Source organism: Tursiops truncatus, chromosome 3 (genome assembly GCF_011762595.2).
Source record: "Tursiops truncatus isolate mTurTru1 chromosome 3, mTurTru1.mat.Y, whole genome shotgun sequence".
NCBI classification, from domain to species: domain Eukaryota; kingdom Metazoa; phylum Chordata; class Mammalia; order Artiodactyla; family Delphinidae; genus Tursiops; species Tursiops truncatus.
The window spans coordinates 55,612,299-55,638,350 of record NC_047036.1 but is presented as its reverse complement, the minus strand read 5'-3'; the positions used below and the strand labels follow the sequence as shown (position 1 = coordinate 55,638,350).

Genomic DNA, 26,052 nt, shown 5'->3' with positions numbered 1-26,052 from the left:
CTAAATGCCTACCAGTGGGAGGCCAGTATCACTCTATGGTACATCCAAACAATGGAATATTATGTAGTCATTAAAAATAATGAGGGCACTTAGTCCTGAAAATAGGAAAATTTATGTCCACGCAAAATGCTGTATACAAAAGTTCACAGCTTTATTCATAAAAGCAAGCACTAGATGTCCTTTGGTGGGTAAATGAATAAACAAAACTGGTACATCCATACTACGGAACACTATTCAGAAATAAAAAGAAACAAACTATTTGATACATAAAATCATCTGGATGACTGTCTAGGGAACTACCGTTGAGTGAAAAGACGCCAATCCCAAATATATGATTCCATTCATATAACATTCTTGCAATGACGAATTTAATGGCAACCAGCTTGCCAGAAGATAGAGAGAGAGTGGGGAGCGGGAGGGAAGTAGGTGTGTCTATAAAAGGGCAACACAAAGGATCTCTGTGGTGATGGAACTGTTCTGTATGTTGACTGCAGCAATGCAATATAGTGGTTGTGATATTATAGGAGAGTTTTGTAAGATGTTACCACTGGGGAAAACTGGGTAAAGGGTAGATGGGATCTCTCTGTATAGTTGTTTACAACTGCATGTGAATCTACAGTTATCTCAAAATAAGAAGTTAATAATTTAAATTTTTTAAAGAGAGCAAGAGAGAGGAGGAAGCCCTTTATCTACTGTTTTGCAAGGTCTCCAAGACATACTATTAGGTGAAAAAAGCAAAGCAGAGACTGATACACTATTATTTATGTAAAAAAGAAGAAAAATGTTTATATTTGTGTATATTAAAATGTCTCTGGAAAAGTAAACCAAAATCTGATAATACCATATACCTGTGGAAAGGAGGAACTAGGAAGCTAAGGGACAGATGTGGGAAACTTTTTCCTATAAACTCTCTTTTGTAGGTTATGAATTTTAAGACATGTGGAATATATTGCTTACTCAAAAAACTGAAGAAGCAATTTGAGGGTAACATTTAGTTTAAATTCTTCCCTCACACTACATACCAAAGTCAATAACCATGAACAGAGTTAAAGTTTTAAAATTTTATACCTCTGGAGAAAAACTTTTCATCATAAAAGCAATTTAACAAATTGCAAAGAAACAAGTAATGGATTTGACTAAACATTTAAAAGTTATGTATAACAAAAATTCCCCCAAATTTAAAAAAGTAAATAAACTTGGAAAAAATACTTGCAGTAAAGAGCTAAAAGGTACGTGGCTTATTTACATACATAAGGATCTCATACAAATTGGTAAGAAAACTACTAAGATCCCCAAACCTATAAATCAGCAGAAGATGGGAACAAAAAAGAAAAAAAGAAAAAAAATCAGAAAATCTAGTAAATATATGGGAAAGAACACAACTCACCAATAACTGAAGAAATGCAAATTTTAAAAATGAAATGACATTTCCAACACCCCACCACCATTATATTAAATAAGAAAAACAAATGTATTTTAAAGAGTAATATCTCAGACTGGCAAGAATGTGATTAAACCGCACTGTTACACTGCTGGTAATTACAACTATTCTCCAAAGTAATTTGGCAAATAATAATAAAGACTCATAAAATCCTGGTCTCAGAATATAGTTGTAGGAAATAATTTAAAATATTTTTAAAACGTTAAAAATGTTCTTTACAAAAGGACTCCTTCCTTTGAGGCTCATGCTATCCAATAGATGGTCACCAGCCTTTTCCTTGTTGAGATCTGAAGTCACCCCAATGTTCTTCCAAAGTCTTTGATACAAGTTCACAAAATTTTCTGCCCCAGTACCTGCTATTACAGCTTCAGAGTGCACAGAAATGAAACATGCAAACGAATTCTAATTTTACTGTTCCTTGAATTTTTGTAGGTGTCATGACATTTGTCCCAAAGGAAATAAAATGCAAGCACTGCTTTGTTTTGCTTCCACAGGTCAGAAGGGTGTCTGCAGTAAAGGAATGGCAATTAAGTGTCCATTTATGGTTAGTTCAATGGCTCTATATTAAACTAGCTGTAACTTTCTAATTCAACACCTTATCTTCTTCCAGTACAGTGGGGTAGGATAGGGAGGAGATGGAGTGGAGTTGCTCTGCAATAATTTCTGATATTCAGATGAAAATACAATTGCCATGTTTTTCCAAGTTGAGTCTGATATCCAACCCATTCTACACAAATAAACAAACAAAGAGTAGTTATCACATACCTGAGTTGCTGAACTATCAATATTTTTAGGTTGAGTATTAACAACAACACTTGGAGATGGAAGATCAGAGGACTCTTGAGTTTTTTTCTGGCTTGTATTGAGCGGATTAGATCTTTTCAGATTCTGTCTTGATACAGGTATAAGAGGTTTCAGGCGTTTCTTGCTACGAACCTGAGTAGGTTCATCAGACTCCAAACTATTCTTTGAACATATTAAAGACAAAAATCCCAGGGGTCTTCTGCCAGGTCTAGAAATGCAAATGTAAAGATATTCAACAATATCCAGGAAGGCACATTCTTTTTTTTTTTTTTAATATTTATTCACTAAATTTTTCATAGGCAGGATATTGCAGCAAAGAAGCTGAAAGCAGGAATGTGCCAAGTTCTATAGGACATCTATATCTGTATAAACTTTTTTTTTTTTTTTTTTTTGGCCACGCCGCCCAGCATGTGGGATCTTAGTTCCCCGACCAGGGATCAAACCCATGCCCCGTGCATTGGAAGCACACAGTCTTAACAACTGGGCCACCAGGGAAGTCCCAGGAAGACACATTCTTAATGCCAACTTCTTTCCATGAATGCTAAAATGGCAGGTATGATACCACAGGAGTGGCACACCTACTAAATACTGATACACTAAGTACTGATATCACTCTGCCATGATGTATATTTGTGACAAAGGTCAAAGCTTACTCTAGAGCAGTACTTCTCAAGCCTGAAAGGCATACAAATCACGTGGGGATCTTATCAAAATGAAGATTCTGACTCAGTTGGTGGGGAAGTGGGGCCTAAGTCCTGTATTTCTACTGAGTTCTCAAATGATGTCCCTGCTGCTGGTGCCAGGACCACACTTTGAGTAGAAGGGCTCTAGAGCAGGGGTCAGCAAGCTATGATCCACAGGCCAAGTGAAGTCCACCACCTGATTCTATAAATAAGTTTACTGGAACACAGCATGCTCATCTGTTTACATATATGGTTACATATTACATATGTGGTATATTATATATATACACACCACATATGTAATATGTAACCATATATGTAAAAAGATGTGACTACATATCTGTTGAGTAGCTGAGTAGTTGCAACAGAGATATATGGCCCACAAAGCCTAAAATATATACTACATGATCTTTTGCCCCCAAAATTTGCTGACCCTTGTTCTAGAATACTGCTTCTCAACTGTTTTAACCCAAACCCCCATGATGCTACCCTCATTCTATTTTCAGCACATCTCTACGCCAGAAAAGATGTAGTTTATATAACAAAAACACAGGTTCGTTAAATATGCCTTTTCAAGTTATACATGTCATTTCCCCCACTTTCCTTTAGTGGAGACTAGTACATGTCCTCCCTCTCCAACTCACCAACTCCACGTTAATGATTTGAATGCTGCCAACAAGCCAATAGTTATCCATAACCCAGAAGACTCACTTCTAGAGTATGAGGAAATAATGTGGGAGAGGCTGGCTTTGGGCTTAAATTCCACACTTAGTGTTATAGGGAGAAAGCCAGGGTTTACCTCTCTGGTATGCCACAAGAGAGAAAAACGCACACAGTATTTGGGACTTCAATAAAACAACCTCCAGAGCTACTTCTGATGTTAGCCCTATGTCTCAGACCATCTACGTCTGCACTGGCAGCTACTGTATGGTAGAATAAATAATTATTAAAATAATAACCATGAACAATCTGGAAAAGAAAGGGTGCAATACTAAATTCTAAAGATTTTCTATCTAAAATCAAAGTTTCAGCACTTAATTAAGCTCTAGTCATACGCAATGTCCTCCAAAAGTGTCTGACCTTACTGTATTTCCTTTGGTGACACCCCTTCCCTTTACATTTCTGACAGAGGGGTATGATTACAAAACACCATCCTTAGTACTGGACTTAGTCGTTATACATGTTACACCTATTCCATATAGGTTATATTTATATACTGAGAGAGAAAAATGGAGAGAGAGAAACATTTATTAAAGATTTTCTCATGATACCTGGATAGTGGGGTTTTTGAAGACGATGTGATGCTATCCATTTGTTCAGACTTAGAAGCAGCACAAGTTCTTTTTTCCTTATCAGACACCCCTATCTCATCCTGAGGTAACTGAGATGTATTCTTTTCTTGTGTATCTGTTATTTTATCAAGAGGTTTAGATCTGATACTCTGAAAAGTTGGTTCAAGTTGCTCTTTCTGAGGTTCTGGAATTGTATGTGTGTTTCCTGAGGTAGGGAAGATACCTTGTCCCTTGTAAGACTCTCCTTCAAAAAAGAAAATAAATGGTAAGCACACATATGGAAATTAATACATCCAATTAAATTGCAATATTTGAAGAAGAAAACCCATGATATTCTATCATGAACCTACCCTAATAAGAGTAAGCTAAATTAAAAATTAGTGGACTATTAGGAATATTATAATGGATAAAAGCTATGGTAACAGCTTCTACCTTCAGATGTAAAATAGCCGTATCAATATATTTTGACTTAGAAAAGCTTTCTCCATAAATATTTCTTGAACTAGCAAAATGAAAAAGTGATCACTTTCTAATTAAGGGTAAAGCTAAGGTCAGAATGGCCATCATCACAAAATCTACAGTCAATAAAAGCTGGAGAGGGTGTGGAGAAAAGGGAACCCTCCTGCACTGTTGGTGGGAATATAAATTGGCACAGCCACTATGGAGAACGGTATGGAGGTTCCTTAAAAAAACTAAAAACAGAGCTACCATATGATCCAGCAATACCACTCCTGGGCACATAACTGGAGAAAACAATAATTCGAAAAGATACATGTACCCGAATGTTCATTGCAGCACTATTTACAGTAGCCGTGACACGGAAGCAACCTCAATATCCATCAACGGAGGAATGGATAAAGAAGATGTGGTACATATATACAATGAAATATTACTCAGCCATAAGAAAGAACGAAAAACGCCATTTGCAGCAACATGGATGGACCTAGAGATTGTCATACTGAGTGAAGTTAAGTCAGACAAAGAAAGACAAATATCACATGATATCGTTTATATGTGGAATCTAAAAAAATGGTGCAAATGAACCTATTTACAAAACAGAAATAGAGTCACAGATATAGAAAACAAACTTATGGTTACCAAGGGGGAAAGGGCAGGGGGTAGGGAGAGGGATAAATTGGGAGATTGGGATTGACATATACACACTACTATATATAAAATAGATAACTAATAAGAACCTACTGCATAGCACAGGGAGCTCTACTCAATACTCTGTAATGACCTATATGGGAATAAAATCTTAAAAAGAGTGGAGTTATACATATACATATGTATCAGTTATACATATATATAACTGATTCACTTTGCCGTACAGCAGAAACTAACACAACATTGTAAATCAACTATACTCCAATAAAAATTAATTAAAAACAAAAAAGGATAACGCTAAGGACCTATAAAAACTCCTTAATACCCAGCTTTCTAATTCCTTAAATGTAGTTGTTGAGCTTTTACAGGAAATCCTGGAGCTATATGATTTTCTATTAAATACAGGATGAAAGTAGCTTTCCATGGCCACCAAAGTGCCAAATCTAAGATCTCAGAAGGGAAGAAAAACCTCTAATAATAAAGGCGTGATTCTTAGAGAAAAATGAGCAAGACTCTGCTTCAATCCCAAATTTAAACAAGATATATCAAAAATAATCAGGGGTACTTAGCAAAATGCAACCACATTAAAATTTATTTTACTCACCTGTTTTCTCCAAAACATTTAGTAATTCCTTTGAACACACCTGTTTTAAGAAAATTTACAAAAAAAAATTAGAAATCTATTTGTCAAATAAAATTAATTTTATTTCCTTCTTTCTTTCTTAATTTTATTTCCTTCTTTCTTTTTTAAGTAAAGAAAACCTGTATTTCCCAGAAAGCTAGGGTCAGACATGTTTTATGGGAATTCTACCAAACATTTATGAAAAAGACACTGCAACTATTATTTAAATTATTCCACAGCATAGCAGAAGAGGGAAAGCTTCCAAATGCCTTTTATAAATCAAGCATCATATTGACACCAACTAACCAGTCTCAAATCAGTGCAAAAATATCAAATGAAATATGACAAGCATAATTTAGCAGCACATCGAAAGACTAAAACATCACAATCAAATAGAGTTTGTCTGGGAATTCCCTGGCGGTCCAGTGGTTAGGACTCCACGCTTTCACTGTTGAGGGCACGGGTTCAATCCCTGGTCAGGGAACTAAGACCCACAAGCTTGGAGGCACAGCCAAAAAAAAAAAAAAGTTTGTTTCAGGAATACAAAGATGATTTAATATTATAAAACATATTAATAAAAATCAACAGATTTGAGGAGAAAAATAATACCATCTCTCTATTTGCAGGAAAAGTGTCCAATAATATCATTCTTAAAAAAAACCCGTAAAATTGGACAGGCATTTTCTTAACACCGTAAAATACAACTATTGCAATCCGAAAGGCAGCATCCCACTTCATAAACACTGGAAGTATTCCCATTAAAGTCAGGAATAAGAAAAAGTTGTCCACTATCAGGACTATTTTCTGATTTTTTAAAGTTATATTACCCAATATAATTAGAAAAGAAAGAAATTAAAGGTGTAAAAAGTAGAAGAGAATAATTAAAATTATATTTGCAGATGATATGACTGTTTACTAAGAAAACTCAAGAGAACCAACTGAAAAATTACTACACACAATGAGGGTAATTCAGTAAAGCTCTCTAGATTAAAAAGAACTCAATGATAATAGCAACAAAAAAGATAAAATTCTTAGATATAATCCAATAAGAAATGTACCAGATTTATATGAAGAAGAACTTAAAATACCCCTGAGAGACAGACACAAAAGAAGTCTTAAACAATTGGAAAGACACACTGTGTTTCTGGACAGGAAGATTCAACATCACATTTATGATGTCAATTTTCTCTATGTTCATCTGTCAACTTAGTATGATCCTAACACAAGTACCAATAGGGTTTTTTTTTTTAAGCTCTGAATAAGCTAATTCTGAAATTAATATAAACTTTAAAACATATAAGCAGACCTCCCTGGTGGCACAGTGGTTAAGAATCCACCTGCCAATGCAGGGGACACAGGTTCTAGCCCTGGTCCAGGAAGATCCCACATGCTGCTGAGCAACTAAGCCCATGTGCCACAACTACTGAGCCTGCGCTCTAGAGTCTGCGAGCCACAGTTACTGAAGCCTGCACGCCTAGAGCCCGTGCTCCGCAACAAGAGAAGCCACTGTAATGAGAAGCCCGTGCATCACAATGAAGAGTAGCCCCCGCTCGATGCAACTAGAGAAAGTCTGCGCGCAGCAACGAAGACCCAACACAGCCAAGAAAAAAGAAAAAACGTAAGCGACTAGGAAAAACTTGGAAAAAGAAGAAAATTGTATTGGGGGTTGGGGAGAGGGACAGACTATCCCTTTTTTTTTTAATTAATTTACTTTTGGAAGCATTGGGTCTTCATTGCTGCGCGCGGGCTTTCTCTATTTGTGGAGAGTGGGGGCTACTCTTCTTGCGGAGCACGGGCTCTAGGCACGAGGGCTTCAGTAGTTGTGGCTCGCGGGCTCTAGAACGCAGGCTCAGTAGTTGTGGTGCACAGGCTCAGTTGCTCCGCGGCATGTGGGATCTTCCTGGACCAGGGCTCGAACCCGTGTCCCCTGCATTGGCAGGCAGATTCTTAACCACTCCGCCACCAGGGAAACCCCCAGACTATCCCTTTTTAAGATAGTAAAGCACTTAAAAGCTACAATAATTAAAACAGTGTGATACTGGCCCCAGAACAAATAGGTAAATCAATGAAGAAGAAAGGAAAGTTCAGGAATATGCCCAAATATGTATGGGAATTTAATATCTGACAAAAGTGGAATTTCATTTTTTTTTTTTAAAAATACACCTTTATTTTATTTTTTGGCCACACCGTGCAGCATGCAGGATCTTAGTTCCCTGACCAGGGACTGAACCCTTGCCCCCTGTGGTGGAAGCTCTGAGCCTCAACCACTGGACCACCAGGGAAGTCCCCAAAAGTAGAATTTTAAATCAGCGGACAAAAGATGAATTATTCAATAAATGGTGCTGGGACAAACGAATAGGCATCTGGTGAAAATTAAGTTGGTTCCACTGTTCTTAAAACCAAAATAAATTCTATACAAATCAATAATATTAATTAAAAGAATTTATATTAAATTCAAGGTAGACCTTCAATGTATAACACACTCCATAAGCTATACATAAAAAGACTAATAGGGACTTCTCTGGTGGCGCAGTGGTTAAGAATCCGCCTGCCAATGCAGGGGACACGGGTTCGAGCCCTGGTCCAGGAAGATCCCACATGCCGCGGAGCAACTAAGCCCGTGTGCCACAACTACTGAGCCCACGTGCCACAACTGCTGAAGCCCGTGTGCCTAGAGCCCGTGCTCCACAGCAGGAGAGGCCACCGCAATGAGAGGCCCGTGCACCACAAGGAGGAGTAGCCCCCGCTCACTGCAACTAGAAAAAGCCCGCGCGCAGCAATGAAGACCCAACGCAGCCAAAAATAAATTAATTTTTAAAAAAAGGCTAATAAAAAAAAATTTTCTTTTTTGGCCATGCTGCACGGCTTGCGAGATCTTAGTTCCCCTACCAGGGATCGAACCCAGGTCCCAGCAGTGAGAGCACCCGAGTCCTAACCACTGGAATGCCAGGGAATTCCCCAAAAGACTGATATATCTGATTACAGAAAAAAAGTATTTGCATGTCTGAGTACAGTGTATATACATTCTAGAATTTAAAATTATAACTTCGGCTATTTATAAGCAATTTTTTATCGTTAAAATGCTGAAAACAGTTTAGAAAATAAAAGCCACAAACAGGCCCAAGAGACACTATACATACTTTTCTTATATATTCAGTCACACCAATGTATATCTATCATTTTTTAAATGGCCTATTTTAAACTGGTGACCTAGTTTTGCATATAATGATGTACTCTGATCTTTTTTCCATGTCATTAAATATACTTTTAAAATAAAATGAAACAGTGTCTGCATGGAATGCTGACAAAATGTTGAAACAGGATGACTGATACATAGGGATACATTATACGTGCCAGTCTACCTTTTTAAATGTTTGAAAACTTTCACATTAAAAAGTTTAGCAAAAAAAGTCTGTATGAGAAAATCACAAAAAGTAGAATTAAAAGACAACAATCTGAGAAAAAAAAATTTGCAACTCATATCACAGACATACAAAACAGAGAGTTCCTCCAAATCTACAAGACAAAGATCAACAAACCCAATTGAAAAATGGGTAAAGAGTATAGAGTCACGTCAAAGGAAATACAACTGGTTCTTAAGCGTATGAAAAGATGTTCAACCTTACTCATAATAAGAGAAATTAAAAACTATTCCAGGATACCACTTTTTAACCTATCAGATATGGCAGAATACACCGCCTCTGTTGTCTACTATCATCTAAGGACTATTGGTCTTCAACTGTCCCTTTGAGAATATAGATTCTAATTTTTCCATAGTGTTGTTCTATAGTGTAGTAACTTATGATGATTACCAGAAACAAAAACAAGAGGGTGCTTAAGAAACTTACAACACAGTGGCTGGTAACTGAATCTGCACTGTATTGTCAGGCGTCCCTGAGGTAGTGATGAATGAGCTAAAGAAGTATGTGTTTTGCAAGGGAATGTTTCATAAATGAAGAGACAGCAAAAGAAAAGCCTGGGACATGAGAAGTACGGTGCATTTGAGAAACTGAAAGATGGTCAATATGGCTAGCGGGGCAGAGACCAGCACAAGATGAGATTAGACACAGAAAACAGCCAAACAAAAACAGTGCCTTAGAGGTTCTGGTTTTATTCCTAAGAGCAATGGGAAACTTTAAGCATTATGATAATGGTAGTGATGATATCACTATTACCATTTTACACAGCAGGGAACTCATTCAGAGAAGTGAAGAATCTTGCCTAAGATCCCACAGCTGTTAAGTGGTACAGCCAAGATCCACATCTGTATGATGCTTTCAGCTTAATTTTTAGCCAATGACACCGAGCTGGGAATGGATTTTCTGATTAATATCCATCAATTTTCACCTAGAACTGGTTGAAAGTAAAAATCCAAAACTGGTTTTATCTGGATTATTTATGGTAAAACGTATTAGAGCCATCTTTTTTTTTTTTTTTTTTTTTTGCGGTTCGCGGGCCTCTCACTGTTGTGGCCTCTCCCGTTGTGGAGCACAGGCTCTGGACGCGCAGGCTCAGCGGCCATGGCTCACGGGCCCAGCTGCTCCGCGGCATGTGGGATCTTCCCGGATCGGGGCACGAACCCGTGTCCCCTGCATCGGCAGATGGACTCTCAACCACTACACCACCAGGGAAGCCCCTAGAGCTATCTTTATATAAAGAGTCTAAAGGAAAAAGAAAAATAGATCCGTTGCAATATGGCCGTCTTACTTGCTTAATGATTCCATCTTACCTCAGAGGTATATTTTTGACAATCATCTCTTAAAGTGAGTGAACTTTTTTTGGCAGGAGGAACATGGTCACTTTCGTCAAGCCTACAATGAAATCTCTTCCTAGATACAAGATCCAAATTAGCAGGAGGCTTTTCAGAATCATCTCTTCCAGAATTAGATAAACACATGTCATCCTGACCAGCTGAAGTTACTGGAAAACTGATACTGCATAGAAAATACACACACATTAAATTAGTTATTTTATGAGGTTAAAGCCTGAGCTATTCCAATGAAAACTGCCAAAAAACTTCAAAGTAACTAATATATACGTGGCCATGGCCACAAAAATGTTAGTTTTGAGCTCCATTCATACTTACAAACTCACAACCTAAGTTCCATAATATTGAATTAAATCTGAGGCATAAAAATAATGTTTTCTTTGTCAGTAAAGCTAAATTTTAGTCTAAAATGTCTCTTCCTAATATAAAAGGCTTCAATTTCTAATGTTACTTGATAGACAATAAAGCATCTTAACCAATGACTATTAAAATACAACTTAAGAATTCTACAGCAAAGAATTAAAATAAATATCAAAAATATTTTAAAATGTATCCTTTGTACTATTTTTGCAACTTTCTGTGAATGTATATTTATTTCAGAATTTTAAAAATATATAAATGTATACAAAGTAACCTTTAACAGATGCTATTTTATGATTCAGACTGCTAAATTTTTTTAGCTTTCAAAATACTTAAAATACCAAAAGTTTCATACAAAAGTATTATATTATACATTTAAATGGCATCTTTATCAGATATAAAATCAGTAATTTCTTCTCTAATTTACCACATAATTACTAAATAAGATCTCCATGACAATTACAAATAATGTTGGTGAATGGCTTGTTCAATCAATACTATTCAATTCATAAAGCACCCCTTCCCCGTAGCAAAAACAGTTTAGTTGATTCATTACCTCATGTCCCCCCTTTCCTCTGTATTCACTGATTTGACCAATATGGGGGCTGGCAGTAAAGGGTTTGGCATTAACTGCATAGTGGTATCAGCAAATTCTTCTACTGCATTGGTTGGGATTTCCACCAGAGTTAAAATGAATGCTTGTTCATCCTCACCTTCTTGATGTACATTAGCAACTAGATTCATTATCAAAGTTTAAAAGTTAGTAATGAAAAGCTGAACCATGAAATGACAGAAAATCATTAATTTATTTCACTTCTAAAAAGTCTCATGACAACTTATCCCGAAGAATAAAAAACTAAATTATACCCCTCAAGAAACAAATAAATAAAAATTTTGTAAAGGATAAAGATGATTCACTATGGAGAAAATTTATAATTCCTTTTTTTTTAAGATTTATAATTCTGAATAACAAAACTTATATACAAAATACTTCAAGTTTTTTTGTTTTTTTAAATTTAAGGCCATCATAGACCAACAAAAACTGCTTTGTTTTTCCATAGTCAAATGGGCAATAAAAAACATAATATTAGGTTCTAAGACTCTACTGAAGCAGATTATCATACCTGTTAGGTCTTGAGGATTGTTTATATTCTCTTGTTGGACTTCTGGAATACTACACTGCCATAAAAAATTAAAATGAAAGAGTGAGGTTGACCAAATCTCAGTTTTAAAAAGTTTTCCTGACAATGTGATACTATGAACAGTTATTGTTTCAAAAGTCAACAACTTATCTAACCTATATACAGAATTTTTCAAGTGTTTTGAAACTTTTAGTTGTACCAATAGAATTTTGATTCCTTTAAATAAACACATATATATACACAAGGGAATTATGACTAAATTGTTAAATACGTGTAGGCTATGAAATGATTTTTGAAGTAACAGAAAAGGGAGATCCAAACACTTCAACCTTCTCTCTATCCCCATCACAGCAGCCACTGTACCATTAGTAGGTGACATGTATATGGAAGCAAACTGGTCTCCTTGCCCCCAGCATGGCTCCCTCCAATCTGTTTTCCACAAAACTGTAAACATTGTTTTCTCTAAAATGCAATTCCAATTGTAATTCTCTACTACTTAAGATCTTAAAACTTTCACTTTGCAACCAATAATGTCAGTAATTGACTCAGGCAAGAATCATCAATGTGTACTAAATTACTTACTAAGTGGAAAAGATGCAATTATAATGGAGAAAACTGGTAGGTACCATTCTACCCAAGTGATCAGTCAGCAATACCAATAATGGGACAAACCAACATTATGTGTCCCCTGATATGATGCAAAAGAAGAGCAAAACATCACCTATGTAGTACTCTTGCAAAAAAACGTTTAACCTGAATCTAATAAGGAGGAAGCAGTAAAAGAAATCCAGATTATAGACTAACTTGGACTCTTCTAAAATGTCAAGTACAGAAAAGAGGAAAAAGGGCAAGAGGACTACTCAAGATTAAAAAAGTAAGAAGAAATGACAGCTAAATGCACTGTAAGAGGTTTGATTGCAACTGTATATTACACATTATTATCAAATCAATGCTAGGTAGTATGGTAATACTGAGTGTGGTAATAGTATTGTCATTTTTCTGCAAGAGAACGTCCTTGGTCTTAGATACAAGCTGGAGTATTTGTGGGTGAAGACTCATGTCTACAACTTACTTTCAGATGGTTTAGTTGTTTTAAAGTACCTACCAAGATGGAGAGCAACACAGAGAGAAAATAATGTTTAGAGCTAGGTATGCACGCAAATGAGGCAAAATGTTAACAGATTTCTATGTAAGATTCTTGCAACTTTTCTCTAAATTTGAAATTATTTCAAAATAAAAAGTAAAAATTAAAAAGTTGGGTGGTAGGGGAAAATCCTATAACTTTGGATGTAACCCAAACTCCTTAGCAAGCCATAAAAATTCATTTTATGATCTGTCCCCAGGCTACCTAACTTCATCTCTAAGCACTTTCTTCATTTATATTCCACTCATAGCTACTTATACTTATACATAGCTACTGAGCATGTCATACTGTTTCACACTTGTTCTTTGTACATGTTCCTCTCCCTGTAACTGGCTAATTCATACTTGTTCTTCCAGATCAAGGATTTGCTCAGTGCTGGATGCACATTAGAATAAGCTGGGGAACTTTAAAAAAAAAAAAAAAAAAGCTAATGCCTGGGCTCCGCCCACTGCCCCCACCAGATTAGTTTCGCTGGAGTGGGTTGAGGGCCACTCCAACTGAGTCTCACACAACTCTCTTTCATAACACCTATCAGACTGAGTTTAACCATTCATTTACTCACCTGTTCCTCACAAGGTTGTGTTCCAAGTATCTCACATAGTATTGCACACACAACATCTCAATAAACACTTGCTCTGAGAATGAACTTCTCAGATCCAGGGGCTAAGAAGCAAGAGTTCTCTCTGTACAAAACACTTCCTTTTTCAAAGCTTTTACAGCAAAGCTAGGTATTGGTTATTTTATCTCTATGTTCCAGAGAATAAAAACATATTCAATACATTCTTGCAAAGGCAAAATTATAGGGAAAGAAAAAAGATCAACGGTTGTCAGGGGTGGGGGGTGGAGAGAAGGAGTAACTAAAAAGGACCCTGGAAAAGTTGGGGAGTGATGGAATTGTTCATGTATTGGTTATATGATTATAAATGTTTATGAAAATCTGTAGAACTGAACACTAAAAAGGATAAAGTTTATTGTGTGTAAATTAGAACTTAACGTTTTAAATAAGGAATAAACAGCTGGCCACCCCGTTATATTTTACATTCTTTTACCTCCGGCACATGAAGTATAAGCACACTGTCTCCGTTAGAGTCCTTTCCCAGGGCCTCTTCGACAGAACTCTCACCAAGACCCACACCCAAATCAAGTGTGTGGGGCCTTGACTCAGAGGAAACAACAGGAGCAACTGAAGACAGCTGAACCTCTGCAGACCTCCCTTCTTCATCTTCATCTCTGAAAGACAGATTAGTATGTATCTGAAATCACGGAGACAACCACAGAACTATGTTTAGAGCTAGGTATGTCAAAGTTCATCTAATTTAATGGTTTTCAAACTTTTAAGATAGATTTAATGCAACCGAACAAATTCTTACAGCTACTGCTTATGCCTATAGTTGACAAAGAATATAAATCAAATCCCAGAATATCTTTGCTCTTTTACCTTCCAGTTAGGCGTGCTTCTTGTGAAATACTGGTTTCTTCAATACCGTGTACAGATGCCAATTTGCTCTGCTCCTTACTCTCTGCTGTTGTAACTGATTCAAGGTTTTTATCTTCTAATTCTCTCCCTTTAGAAGCATTTTTCTCAGTTTCTTAAATAAAAAATACATTTAAAATATAGCCCAAAATAGTAAAGTCAAAATCTCCATATTAGAAACATATGCTGTTTTCAAAGATCACTACATAGTGGCTCTTCCAAACTTCCCTTAATCCAAAAAGCAAGCTTATTCACATGGCAAAAAGGTGGTCTGGGTCAATTACACTTTTTAACATAAATGAGATAATTAACGAGTCTGCACTGCACATATTTCACTCCTGGCAGCCACAGCTATTGTATCTCTACTTCACTGTAATAGCAGTATAATCAGAAACCCATATACAGAAGAGGTTTAGAGGTGGGTACACATGAGGCCTGGCTGGTTCCACCTTGGGGGAAGTGTTGGGGAGGGAGCTGTTCTGTAATGAATAATGTCAAAAAGCGGAAGAAAATGACGTCTGTATAAAAGAGGTAACTGGGGTCTGCACACTGAGAGACCTTCCGGGTACCGATCAAGCCAAAGTAATGAATTAACTAATTGAACCACAGGAATTGTTGGCTAAAAGAAAATCCCAGAGATCAAGAACCCCAAAACAGGGAAAAGACGATGCTAACCATCCAGATCTTCTACATATGGGGTTGAATATAATCTAGGCAGCCTACCACTTACACTGCTTTTCCTGCTCCCACTAGTACCCTTGGGACCTTGGCAGGGAGGGGACATGGAAAATATAGTGAGGCTATTGAAAAAATGAAGAGCACTATGCAATCATATGGAAAGATTTTTTTTCAATATAGTAATCTTTAAAAACAGCACTAACATATAAAGAACTCAATAATAAAAAGACAAATAACTCAATTCTAAAATGAGCATAGGGACTTCCCTTGCGGTTCAGTGGTTAAGACTCTGCCTTCTAACACAGGGAGTGGGGGTTTGATCCCTGGTCGGGGAGCTAAGATCCCACATGCCTCACAGCCAAAAAAAAAAAAACCAAAACAGAAGCAATACTGTAACAAATTCAATAAAGACTTTTTTTTTTTTTTTTTTTTTTGGGGTATGCAGGCCTCTCACTGTTGTGGCCTCTCCCGTTGCGGAGCACAGGCTCTGGACACGCAGGCTCAGCGGCCATGGCTCACGGGCCCAGCCGCTCTGTGGCATGCGGGATCCTCCCGGACCGGGGCGAACCCGCGTCCCCTGCATCGGCAGGCGGACTCTCAACCACTGCGCCACCAGGAAAGCCCTCAATAAAGACTTTAAAAATGATTCACATCAAAAAAAAAAATCTTAAAAAAATAAAATGAGCATAGATCTTGAGAGTCATTTCTCTAAAGAAGATATGCAAATAAGCACATAAAAAGATACTCAACATCATTAGTGAACAGGGAAATGCAAATCAAAACCACAATGAGACACGGCAGAAATACAAAGGATCATAAGAGACTACTACAAACAACTATATGCCAATAAAATGGACAACTTGGAAGAAATGGACAAATTCTTAGAAAGGTACAACCTTCCAAGACTGAACCAGGAAGAAACAGAAAATATAAATAGACCAATCACAAGTAATGAAATTGAAACTTCAATTAAAAATCTTCCAACAAACAAAAGTCCAGGACCACATGGCTTCACAGGCAAATTCTATCAAACATTTGGAGAAGAGCTAACACCCATCCTTCTCAAACTCTTCCAAAAAATTGCAGAGGAAGGAACACTCCCAAGCTCATTCTACAAAGCCACCATCACCCTGATACCAAAACCAGACAAAGATATCACAAAAAAAGAAAATTACAGGCCAGTATCACTGATGAACATAGACGCAAAAATCCTCAACAAAATACTAGCAGACAGAATCCAACAACACATTAAAAGGATCATCCACCATGATCAGGTGGGATTTATCCCAGGGATGCAAGGATTCTTCAATATATGCAAATAAATCAATGTGATACACCGTATTAACAAACTGAAGAATAAAAACCATATGATCATCTCATGAGATACAGAAAAAGCTTTTGACAAAATTCAACACCCATTTATGATAAAAACTCTCCAGAAAGTGGGCATAGAGGGAACCTACCTCAACATAATAAAGGCCATATATGACAAACCCACAGCAAACATCATTCTCAATGAAAAACTGAAAGCATTTCCTCTAAGATCAGGACCAAGACAAGGATGTCCACTCTCACCACTACTATTCAACATAGTTTTGGAAGTCCTAGCCATGGCAATCAGAGAAGAAAAAGAAAGAGAAGGAATTCAAATTGGAAAAGAAGAAGTAAAACTGTCACTGTTTGCAGATGACATGATACTATACATAGAGCATCCTAAAGATGCCACCAGAAAACTACTAGAGCTAATCAATGAATGTGGTAAAGCTGCAGGATACAAAATTAATGCACAGAAATCTCTTGCATTCCTATACACTAACAACAAAAGATCAGAAAGAGAACTTAAGGAAACAATCCCATTTACCACTGCAACGAAAAGAATAAAATACCTAGGAATAAGCCTACCTAAGGAGGTAAAGACCTGTACTCAGAAAACTATTAAGACACTGATGAAAGAAATCAAAAATGACACAAACAGAGAGATATACCATGTTCTTGGATTGGAAGAATAAATATTGTCAAAATAACTATACTACCCAAAGCAATCTACAGATTCAATGCAATCCCTAGCAAATTACCAATGGCATTTTTCAGAGAATTAGAACAAAACATTTTACAATTTATATGGTAACACAAAAGACCCCGAATAGTCAAAGCAATCTTCAAAAAGAAAAACGGAGCTGGAAGAAACAGGCTCCCTGACTTCCGACTATACTACAAAGCTACAATAATCAAGACAGTATGGTACTGGCACAAAAACAGAAATATAGATCAATGGTACAGGATAGAAAGCCCAGAGATGAACCAACACACCTATGGTTACCTAATCTATGACAAAGTAGGCAAGACTATACAATGGAGAAAAGACAGTCTCCTCAATAAGTGGTGCTGGGAAAACTGGACAGATACATGTAAAAGAATGAAATTAGAATACTCCCTAACACCATACACAAAAATAAACTCAAAATGGATTAAAGTCCTAAATGTAAAACCAGACACTATAAAACTCTTAGAGGAAAACACAGGAAGAACACTCTTTGACATAAATCACAGCAAGATCTTTTTTGACCCACCTCCTAGAGTAATGACTATAAAAACAAAAATGAACAAATGGGACCTAATTAAACTTAAAGGCTTTTGCACAGCAAAGGAAACCATAAACGAGACAGAAAGACAACCCTCTGAAAGGGAGAAAATATTTGCAAACGAAGCAACTGACAAGGGATTAATCTCCAAAATACACTAACAGCTCATAAAGCTCAGTATCAAAAAAAAACAAACAACCCGATCAAAAAATGGGCGGAAGACCTAAATAGGCATTTCTCCAAAGAAGACATACAATGGCCAAGAGGCACATAAAAAGATGCTCAACATCACTAATTATTAGAGAAATGCAGATCAAAACTACAATGGGGTATCACCTCACACCGGTCAGAATGGCCATTATCAAAAAATCTACAAACAGTAAATGCTGGAGAGGGTGTGGAGAAAAGGGAACTCTCTTGCTCTGTTGGTGGGAATGTAAATTGATACAGCCACTATGAAGAACAGTATGGAGGTTCCCTAAAAAACTAAAAATAGAACTACAGTACAACCCAACAATCCCACTACTGGACATATACCCTGAGAAAACCATAATCCAAAAAGACACATGCACCCCAATGTTCATTGCAGCACTATTTACAATAGACAGGGCATGGAAGTAACATAAATGCCCATGAACAGTTGCATGGATAAAGAAGATGTGGTACATATATACAGTGGTATATTACTCAGCCATAAAAAGGAACGAAATTGGGTCATTTGTAGAGATGTGGGTGGACCCAGAATCTGTCATACAGAGTGAAGTAAGTCAGAAAGAGAAAAATATTGTATAATTTAATACATATACATGGAATCTAGAAAAATGGTACTGATGAACCTATTTGCAGGGCAGGAATGGAGACACAGATGTAGAGAATGGACGGACGTGTGGACATGGACGGGGGGGCAAGGGGGAGTAGGATGAATTGGGAGATTGGGACTGACATATATACACTACCATGCGTAAAACAGATAGCTAGTGGGAACCTGCTATATAGTGCAGGGAGCTCAGCTCGGTGCTCTGTGGTGACCTAGATGGGTGGGATGGGGGTGGGTGGGTGGGAGGGAGGTCCAAGAGGAAGGGGATATATGTATACATATAGCTGATTCACTTCGTTGTACAACAAAAACTAACACAACATTATAAAGCAATTATACCCCAATTAAAACACACACACACACACACACACACACACACACACACACACAATGAGATAGCACTTCACACCCACTAGGATAGCTATACTCAAAGAGACAAATAATAACAAGTGTCTGGGAGGATGCAGAGAAACTGAAACCCTCACCGATTGTTGGTGAAAATATAAAATGGTGCAGCCACTTTTGTAACAGTTTGGCAGTTCCTCAAAAGGTTAAACACAGAATTACCACATGACCCAACAATTCTACTTGTAGGTATAAACTCAAGAGAAATAAAAATATACGTCCAAACAAAAACTTATAATGACTGTTCTTAGCAGCATTATTTATAATACTCAAAAGTTGAATATACTAACCATTGAATTGTACACTTTTTTTTTCCTTTTTTTTCGGCCACTCAGTACAGTTTATGGGATCTCAGTTCCCTGACCAGGGATCGCACCCGTTTCCCTGCAGTGGAAGCGCAGAGTCCTAACCACCGGACCACCAGGGAAATCCTGATTTGTACACTTTAAATGGGTGAATTCTATGGTATGTGAATTATCTCAATAAAATTGTTATTTTTAAGAAGTGCTGAATAGTATATATGATATAGTATACATATATTTTTGTTCTTGCTGAAAGGAATATACATGTGTATACATATATATGTATGTGTGTATGTATATATATGGGTGCTTGTGTGTATATACACACACCCTTATTTAGATGCATATGTGTATAAAACATTTTTAGAAGTCTACAATAAAAACTGATACTGGAAATGGGATTAGGGGCTGGGAACCAAGGAAGAGGGAGGTTTTAAAATTTTTGACTTTTGGGTACTGTCTTATTTTTTGCCACATGCAATGTATGCCTAAGAGATGTTTGCTTGAGTATTCATGTATAAACACATACAGAAAAAAATATATATGAAGAGAAAGTTTGATCAAGTAAATATAGTGAAAGGGTAATAATTAGTGAAACTAGTTGGCGGGTTTATGGGTATTTATTTTATAGCTCATTCTACTTTCTGTATGTTTTAACTTTTTAATAGTTAAAATGATTGTAACAACTGAATATTCCATTTGAAATGCTAATGAAATTTCTTGGGTCAAAGTAATTTTGTAACTTTCAGGGGAACAATAAAGTTTACCTCTTTGAATTTCCACTTCTTTAGTTACAAACAAACTGGGAACTTCCCGATGAGCACCAAACCTGCTGGTCCCTAAAATTTTCTTAAGATTTGGCTTAGGCTTGGCAAATCTACTTCTCATTCTCAAATTATTGGTCACTTCTGAAGTTGTCCTAGAAAGAGATGGGAAGAAAGAGAAATTAATCAACTGTGTAAGAATTCTCTCAGGATTCTGTGTAAGAATCTGGACCATGTCTGTAAAACTGGGACTATATTTACATAAAACTGTTTCAATAATGCTTAAAACACCCATTGTGGTAATTTTAATATGCAAACCATTAAACTAAAATCAAAATCTGCTAAACCTTACTTTAAAGGGTGAAAAATCAGCACTGCCCACCTTACATTTATTTGTTACTCAAAGCTATTGGTCAAATTGATGGTTGGTTTATATATTTATTAATTGAACACTAATTTATTTTGTAAAACTCAAAAAAAATAATAGTTTAATAAAGCAAAATAAACCTGGATGATATAGAGTTTTCCTTTACTTCTTCCATTAAACCAATTTCTTCTTTAGTACTTTGTTCATCCAATATAATCTTGTTTTCTTCTACTGATAGAGATGCACTACGGATAGGTGAAGAAGGTTCCTGACATTCATGAACAATTTTGAGATTTGTATTATCTGGGCAAAAAGGAATATGGCTTTTATCGCTTGAATGAACATCAGGAAGTACACATACTCCTATTGCAGAAAAAAACAGAAAATTAAAATTGACCATATACAAACAGATGTCCAAATAAATCCTTCAACATGCAGCAACGGTAAAATTCTATGTTATTTTTATTTTATTTATTTTTTTTTTTCTGGCCGCACCACGTGGCATGCAGGATTTTAGTTCCCCAACCAGGGATTGAACCCATGCCCTCTTCAGTGGAAGCAGGGAGTCTTAACCACTGGACCGCCAGGGAATTCCCTAATTTTTTTTTTTTTTTTTTGAGTAAACAATGTGTTAAAGATTTATTCAGTTCATTAGGAGAGGACTAGCAGAATGATAAAATGGGTAAAACACATTTGAGAAACTATGTTATTTTTAAAGTCTGCTCTTTTTGGCTCCAAGTTTAAATTTATGACCTCATATTTCATGCCAGAGATTTGACATGTGCTAAGTTTAATAATTCTTATAGACTGAAACTTTTCTGTTATTATAATTAAAAATAAATCTTTTTGTTACTTTCAGTAACTATATAACCTCAGATGAATTTCCAGATAGGATTATCTTCATTTATAATTTTTTAAAACCTGTATTTTACATTCTAGATATTTGTGACAGGCTACAATGCGATACTCTGCCATTGAAAAAGGAGCCCTATAGGGAACGCAAATCAGAGACTTTCCTGATAAATATATAGTTATGGGCCAAGAAATCTGACACTTAAAACAAATGGCAGGTCACTCATCAGCAGTTAAAATGATTAACAGGATTATAAGTAACATGATTATCCATTTAATGTAAAGTAGAAGGTACTTTGATAGTAAAGGCCATAGCCGAAAATAAAATACTAAGAGTCTGGGTTGACATATTTTTTGGCTCAGTCCAAACTAACAGAATAGTCTAAACTAAATTATCTCAATAACTAATCTTGCCCCTTCATACTGTATTTGACTGTCATGTAATTGTGAAGACTATCTAAAGCAGTGGCTCCTTCACTAAAGAAACATGTGTGAAGAGATCAGTGGTCAAGGAGTTCAGTTAGCCGATGATGTTTACGATGATAAAGGTAGCGGATTCACTAGATTAACTATTCTACAAATACAAATTATCCTTAATAAACCCAGTGCACTATATGGAAATGGAGGCCATTAGAGGGCTAAGTAAGTAGTAAGTAGGATGGATCAATGCATACATATTACCTTTTCCGGAAAAATAACACAGTGATGCCAACTTCAAATGTAAAAGGCAGATATTCACTTAATATTCAAATATGGGTATATTTCTTAAAAGTTGGATTTTAAAGGTTTCTTTTTTTGGTAGGACTTATCTTTTATTCTTACCATCACTCTGTTCTGTACTGATCTCTGACTGCAACACCAGACCTCCCATTGTAAGTAAAGTTATGGCAGCTTCAGTGCTTCCATCGCTGGTACCTTGTGAAAAACCAGATCAACATTAAAATAGAAAAATGAATTGGGAAATTTATGTTTGGTTGCTTAGAAAAGAATTTTAATTTAGGTGTTTATCCTCTAGTAACAAGTTTCAAAACCCTCCATACCACTAATCCCTTACTAGGGTAGTGTTTCATTCAGCTTACATACTATAAATAGAGCATCAACTGCTGACTTTTACTCACTGAAAATGCCTCCTTCTCGTTAAATAACTTAATACCTTCAAAGGAAAGACATCTGTGCAAATCAGAGAAAATAAATACTTCTTTATCAAACATTTAATCACTCTCTAAAGTAGCATTCCAAGAACCCAAATTTCTCCTAGAGATAATATATTCAAACTGCTGGATCTTTTCATTCAATTCTCCAGCCAACTGACTCATTTACTAATTACCACCACTATTAAATCACTCTGTTCGTTGGTGTTAACCAAGTATTTTTAGCTATTTCCTTATTAACAGTTACCTGTTTCAGCTTGGGAATGTTCACCTGTGGTCATTTCCTAAAAGAGGAAAAGAAAAGTAATAGCTTAGGTATTTTCCCAAACACATGTTCCATATCTCAAAGCACTACATTTTACAGGTCTTTCTATGCTTTTGGTTACAGTGGAGTGGAAATTTATAATTATTCATAAAATTTCATAAACAAGAACAGAAATCATTTAAAAGCCAAATATTTTCATCTCTTGCTCCTTCTTTTACCTTTTGCTTGTATTATATGCAAATTTTAATTCTAATCATATGCAACAAGCATCTGCCTTTCTTACCTCTTCAATTTCATAATCCTTCAACTTTAGTCACATCTGCTGCTAGTTTTGACTCAATGGAAACCAAGGTCTGAACAATATCACAAATTTTTTACACTACTAGGTGGCTTAAAAATTAAATGAATTTTAATAAATTAAGAAGTTATAGGATCTATGTCCAGCATGACAGCATGAGGAGCTCTGCTGACCCTCTCCCCAATGAAACCGGTAAAATTTATTAAAGAACCACCATTTAAAGCCTCTGGAAATGGTCCTAAGGGCGTAAGATGCACATATATTCGATAAAATTGTTGAAAATTCAGTAACAAAGGTGAAAGTCTGTGGTATTTGAGCTAAGACTGCTCTCTCCCTCCTTCCAGCTCAGTGAGGTAGACTCCACCTCAGACTGCTGCGGCCAGGAAAACAGGGTCCCTTCTCCCTGAAGGCCCCATTTGGAGGGCTTTCAGCTCCTAATACCACAAGAACCTGGTGTCAGATTCATCAAAGATAATAGGCCTGTATCTATTATGAATATGGACAAAAGAATCCTCAATAAAATACTAGCAAACTGAATCCAACAACATATAAAAATTATATGCCATGGGGACTTCCCTGGTGGTCCAGTGGTAAAGAATCCACCTTCCAATGCAGGGGACGGGGGTTCGATCCCTGGCCGGGGAACTAAGATCCCACATTTCGCGGGGCAACTAAGACCGCATGCCACAACTACTGGGCTCACGTGCCTCAACAAGAGAGTCCCCGTGCCACAAACTATGGAGCCCACGCACCTTGGAGCCCATGTGCCACAACGAAGACCTGACACAGCCAAAAAAATAAAGAAAATAAATAAATATCCAAAAAAAAAATTATATGACATGACTAAGTAGAATTTATCCCAGGAATGCAACTTTTGGTTTAACATCCAAAATTCAATCAATGTAATACATCATATCAATACAATAAAAGACAATTACATGATCATCTCAAGAGATGCAGAAAAAGCATATGACAAATTCCAACACTCTTTCATGATTAAACCCTCACACAAACTAGGAACAGAATGGAACTTTTTCAATTTGAAAAAGGGCATCTATGAAAAAAACCACATCTAACATCAAACTTAATGATGAAAGACTGGATGCTTTCCCCTACTTTTATTCAACATTGTACTGGAGTTCTAGACAGGGTAATTAGGCAAGAAAAGAAATAAAAGACATCCAGACTGGAATGTGTTATAAACTGAATTATGTCTTTCAGAAAGATATGTTGAAGTCTTAACCCCCAGTACTGTGAAGGTGACCTTATTTGGAAATAGGGTCTTCCTAGGTGTCATCAAGTGAAGATGAGGTTATAGTGGATTAGAGTTAGCCTTACTCCAATAAGACTGGTGTCCTTATAAGAAAAGAAACACAGACACACATACAGGGACAACACCATGTGGCAATGGAGGCAAAGGTTGACCTTGTGTTGCCACAAGCCAACGAATGACAAGGAATGCCAGCAAGTGCCAGAAGGTAAGAGAAAGGCCCAAGATGATTTCTACCTCAGAGCCACCAGAAGCACCCATCACCAGGGGCATCTTGATTTTGGAATTCTAGCCTCTAGAACTATGACAGAATAAATTTCTGTGGTTTTAAGCCACCCAGTTCGTGGTACTTTGTTACAGCAGCCCTACAAAAGTAATACAGAAAGGCAGAAGTAAAACTATCTCTATTCACATAGGCCATGATCTTATATGTAGAAAATCCTAAGGAATCCACTAAACTATTAGAACTAATAAATGAGTCCAGCAAAGTTGCAGGACACAAGACCAATATACAAAAATCAAATGTATTCCTATAAACTTGCAATAAACAAACCAAAAATGAAATTAAGGAAACAATTCCATTCACAATAGCATCAAAAACAACAGTATACTTGAAAATGAAGTTAAGGAAATGCAAAGCTCATACTGTGAAAACTACAAAACACTGTTGAAAGAAATCAAAGAAAAGCTAAGTAAATGGGAAAATATCCCATGTTCATTGACTGAAAGACTCAAACATTGTTAAGAGGGCAACATCTGCTCCCCCAACTGATCTACAGATTCAATGCAATCCCAACCAGAATCTCAGCTGATGTCTTTGTAGAAACTGACAAGTTGATTTCAAAATTCATATGGAATTGCAAGGGACCTATGATAGCCAAAACAATCCTAAAAACAGAATGAAATAGGATGACTTACACTTATTAATTCCAAAACTTATTACAAAGCAACAAATCAATAGAGCCTCACCAGCATAAAGACAGACAAATAAATCAATGGAATAGAATTGAGAGTCCACATATCTGCAGCCAACGAAGTTTTGACAAAAATAAAAGACAATTCAATAGGGAAAGAACAGTTTTTTCAAAGAAATGGTGCAACAACTAGATAGTCATATGCAAAAGAATGAAGTGGGACTCTAATCTCACACCATATAAATAATTAACTCAAAATGAGGAGAATTCCCTGGCAGTCCAACAGTTGGCGCTTGGTGCTTCCACTGCTGGGGGCCCGGGTTCAGTCCCTGGTCGGAGAACTAAGATCCCGCAAGCTGTGTGGCGTGGCCAAAAAAAAAAAAAAAAATTAACTCAAAATGGATTAAAGACTTAAATGTAAAACAGGAGTAAATCTTCAGGACCTTGGCTTTGGGAAAGGATTCTTAGATATGACAACAAAAGCATGAGCAACAAAAGAAAAAGATAGATAAATGAAGTCCAAGTACTCTAAAGCAGTGGTCCGCAACCT

The 26,052-nt window shown here is 36.5% G+C and overlaps 1 protein-coding gene across 6 annotated transcripts in view; it reads right to left on the bottom strand.

The window, feature by feature from the left end:
* Positions 1–26,052, bottom strand: part of BDP1 (BDP1 general transcription factor IIIB subunit) — an 88,608-nt gene that overhangs the window by 4,162 nt on the left and 58,394 nt on the right. For 3 of the 6 annotated variants that reach the window (XM_019929888.3, XM_019929889.3, XM_019929892.3), the window contains 12 exons: positions 23,003–23,039; positions 22,427–22,519; positions 20,893–21,115; positions 20,389–20,540; positions 14,802–14,952; positions 14,413–14,593; positions 12,202–12,256; positions 11,634–11,811; positions 10,679–10,883; positions 5,932–5,971; positions 4,200–4,464; positions 2,207–2,453 (listed from right to left, as the gene is read on the bottom strand). In XM_019929888.3, coding sequence (XP_019785447.2) covers positions 2,207–2,453; positions 4,200–4,464; positions 5,932–5,971; positions 10,679–10,883; positions 11,634–11,811; positions 12,202–12,256; positions 14,413–14,593; positions 14,802–14,952; positions 20,389–20,540; positions 20,893–21,115; positions 22,427–22,519; positions 23,003–23,039 — 1,827 coding nt within the window. Of the gene's footprint in view, positions 1–129; positions 1,949–2,206; positions 2,454–4,199; positions 4,465–5,931; positions 5,972–10,678; positions 10,884–11,633; positions 11,812–12,201; positions 12,257–14,412; positions 14,594–14,801; positions 14,953–20,388; positions 20,541–20,892; positions 21,116–22,426; positions 22,520–23,002; positions 23,040–26,052 lie in introns of those variants that run through there. The other 3 variants (XM_019929891.3, XM_019929890.3, XM_019929893.3) reach the window with 3 other exon arrangements.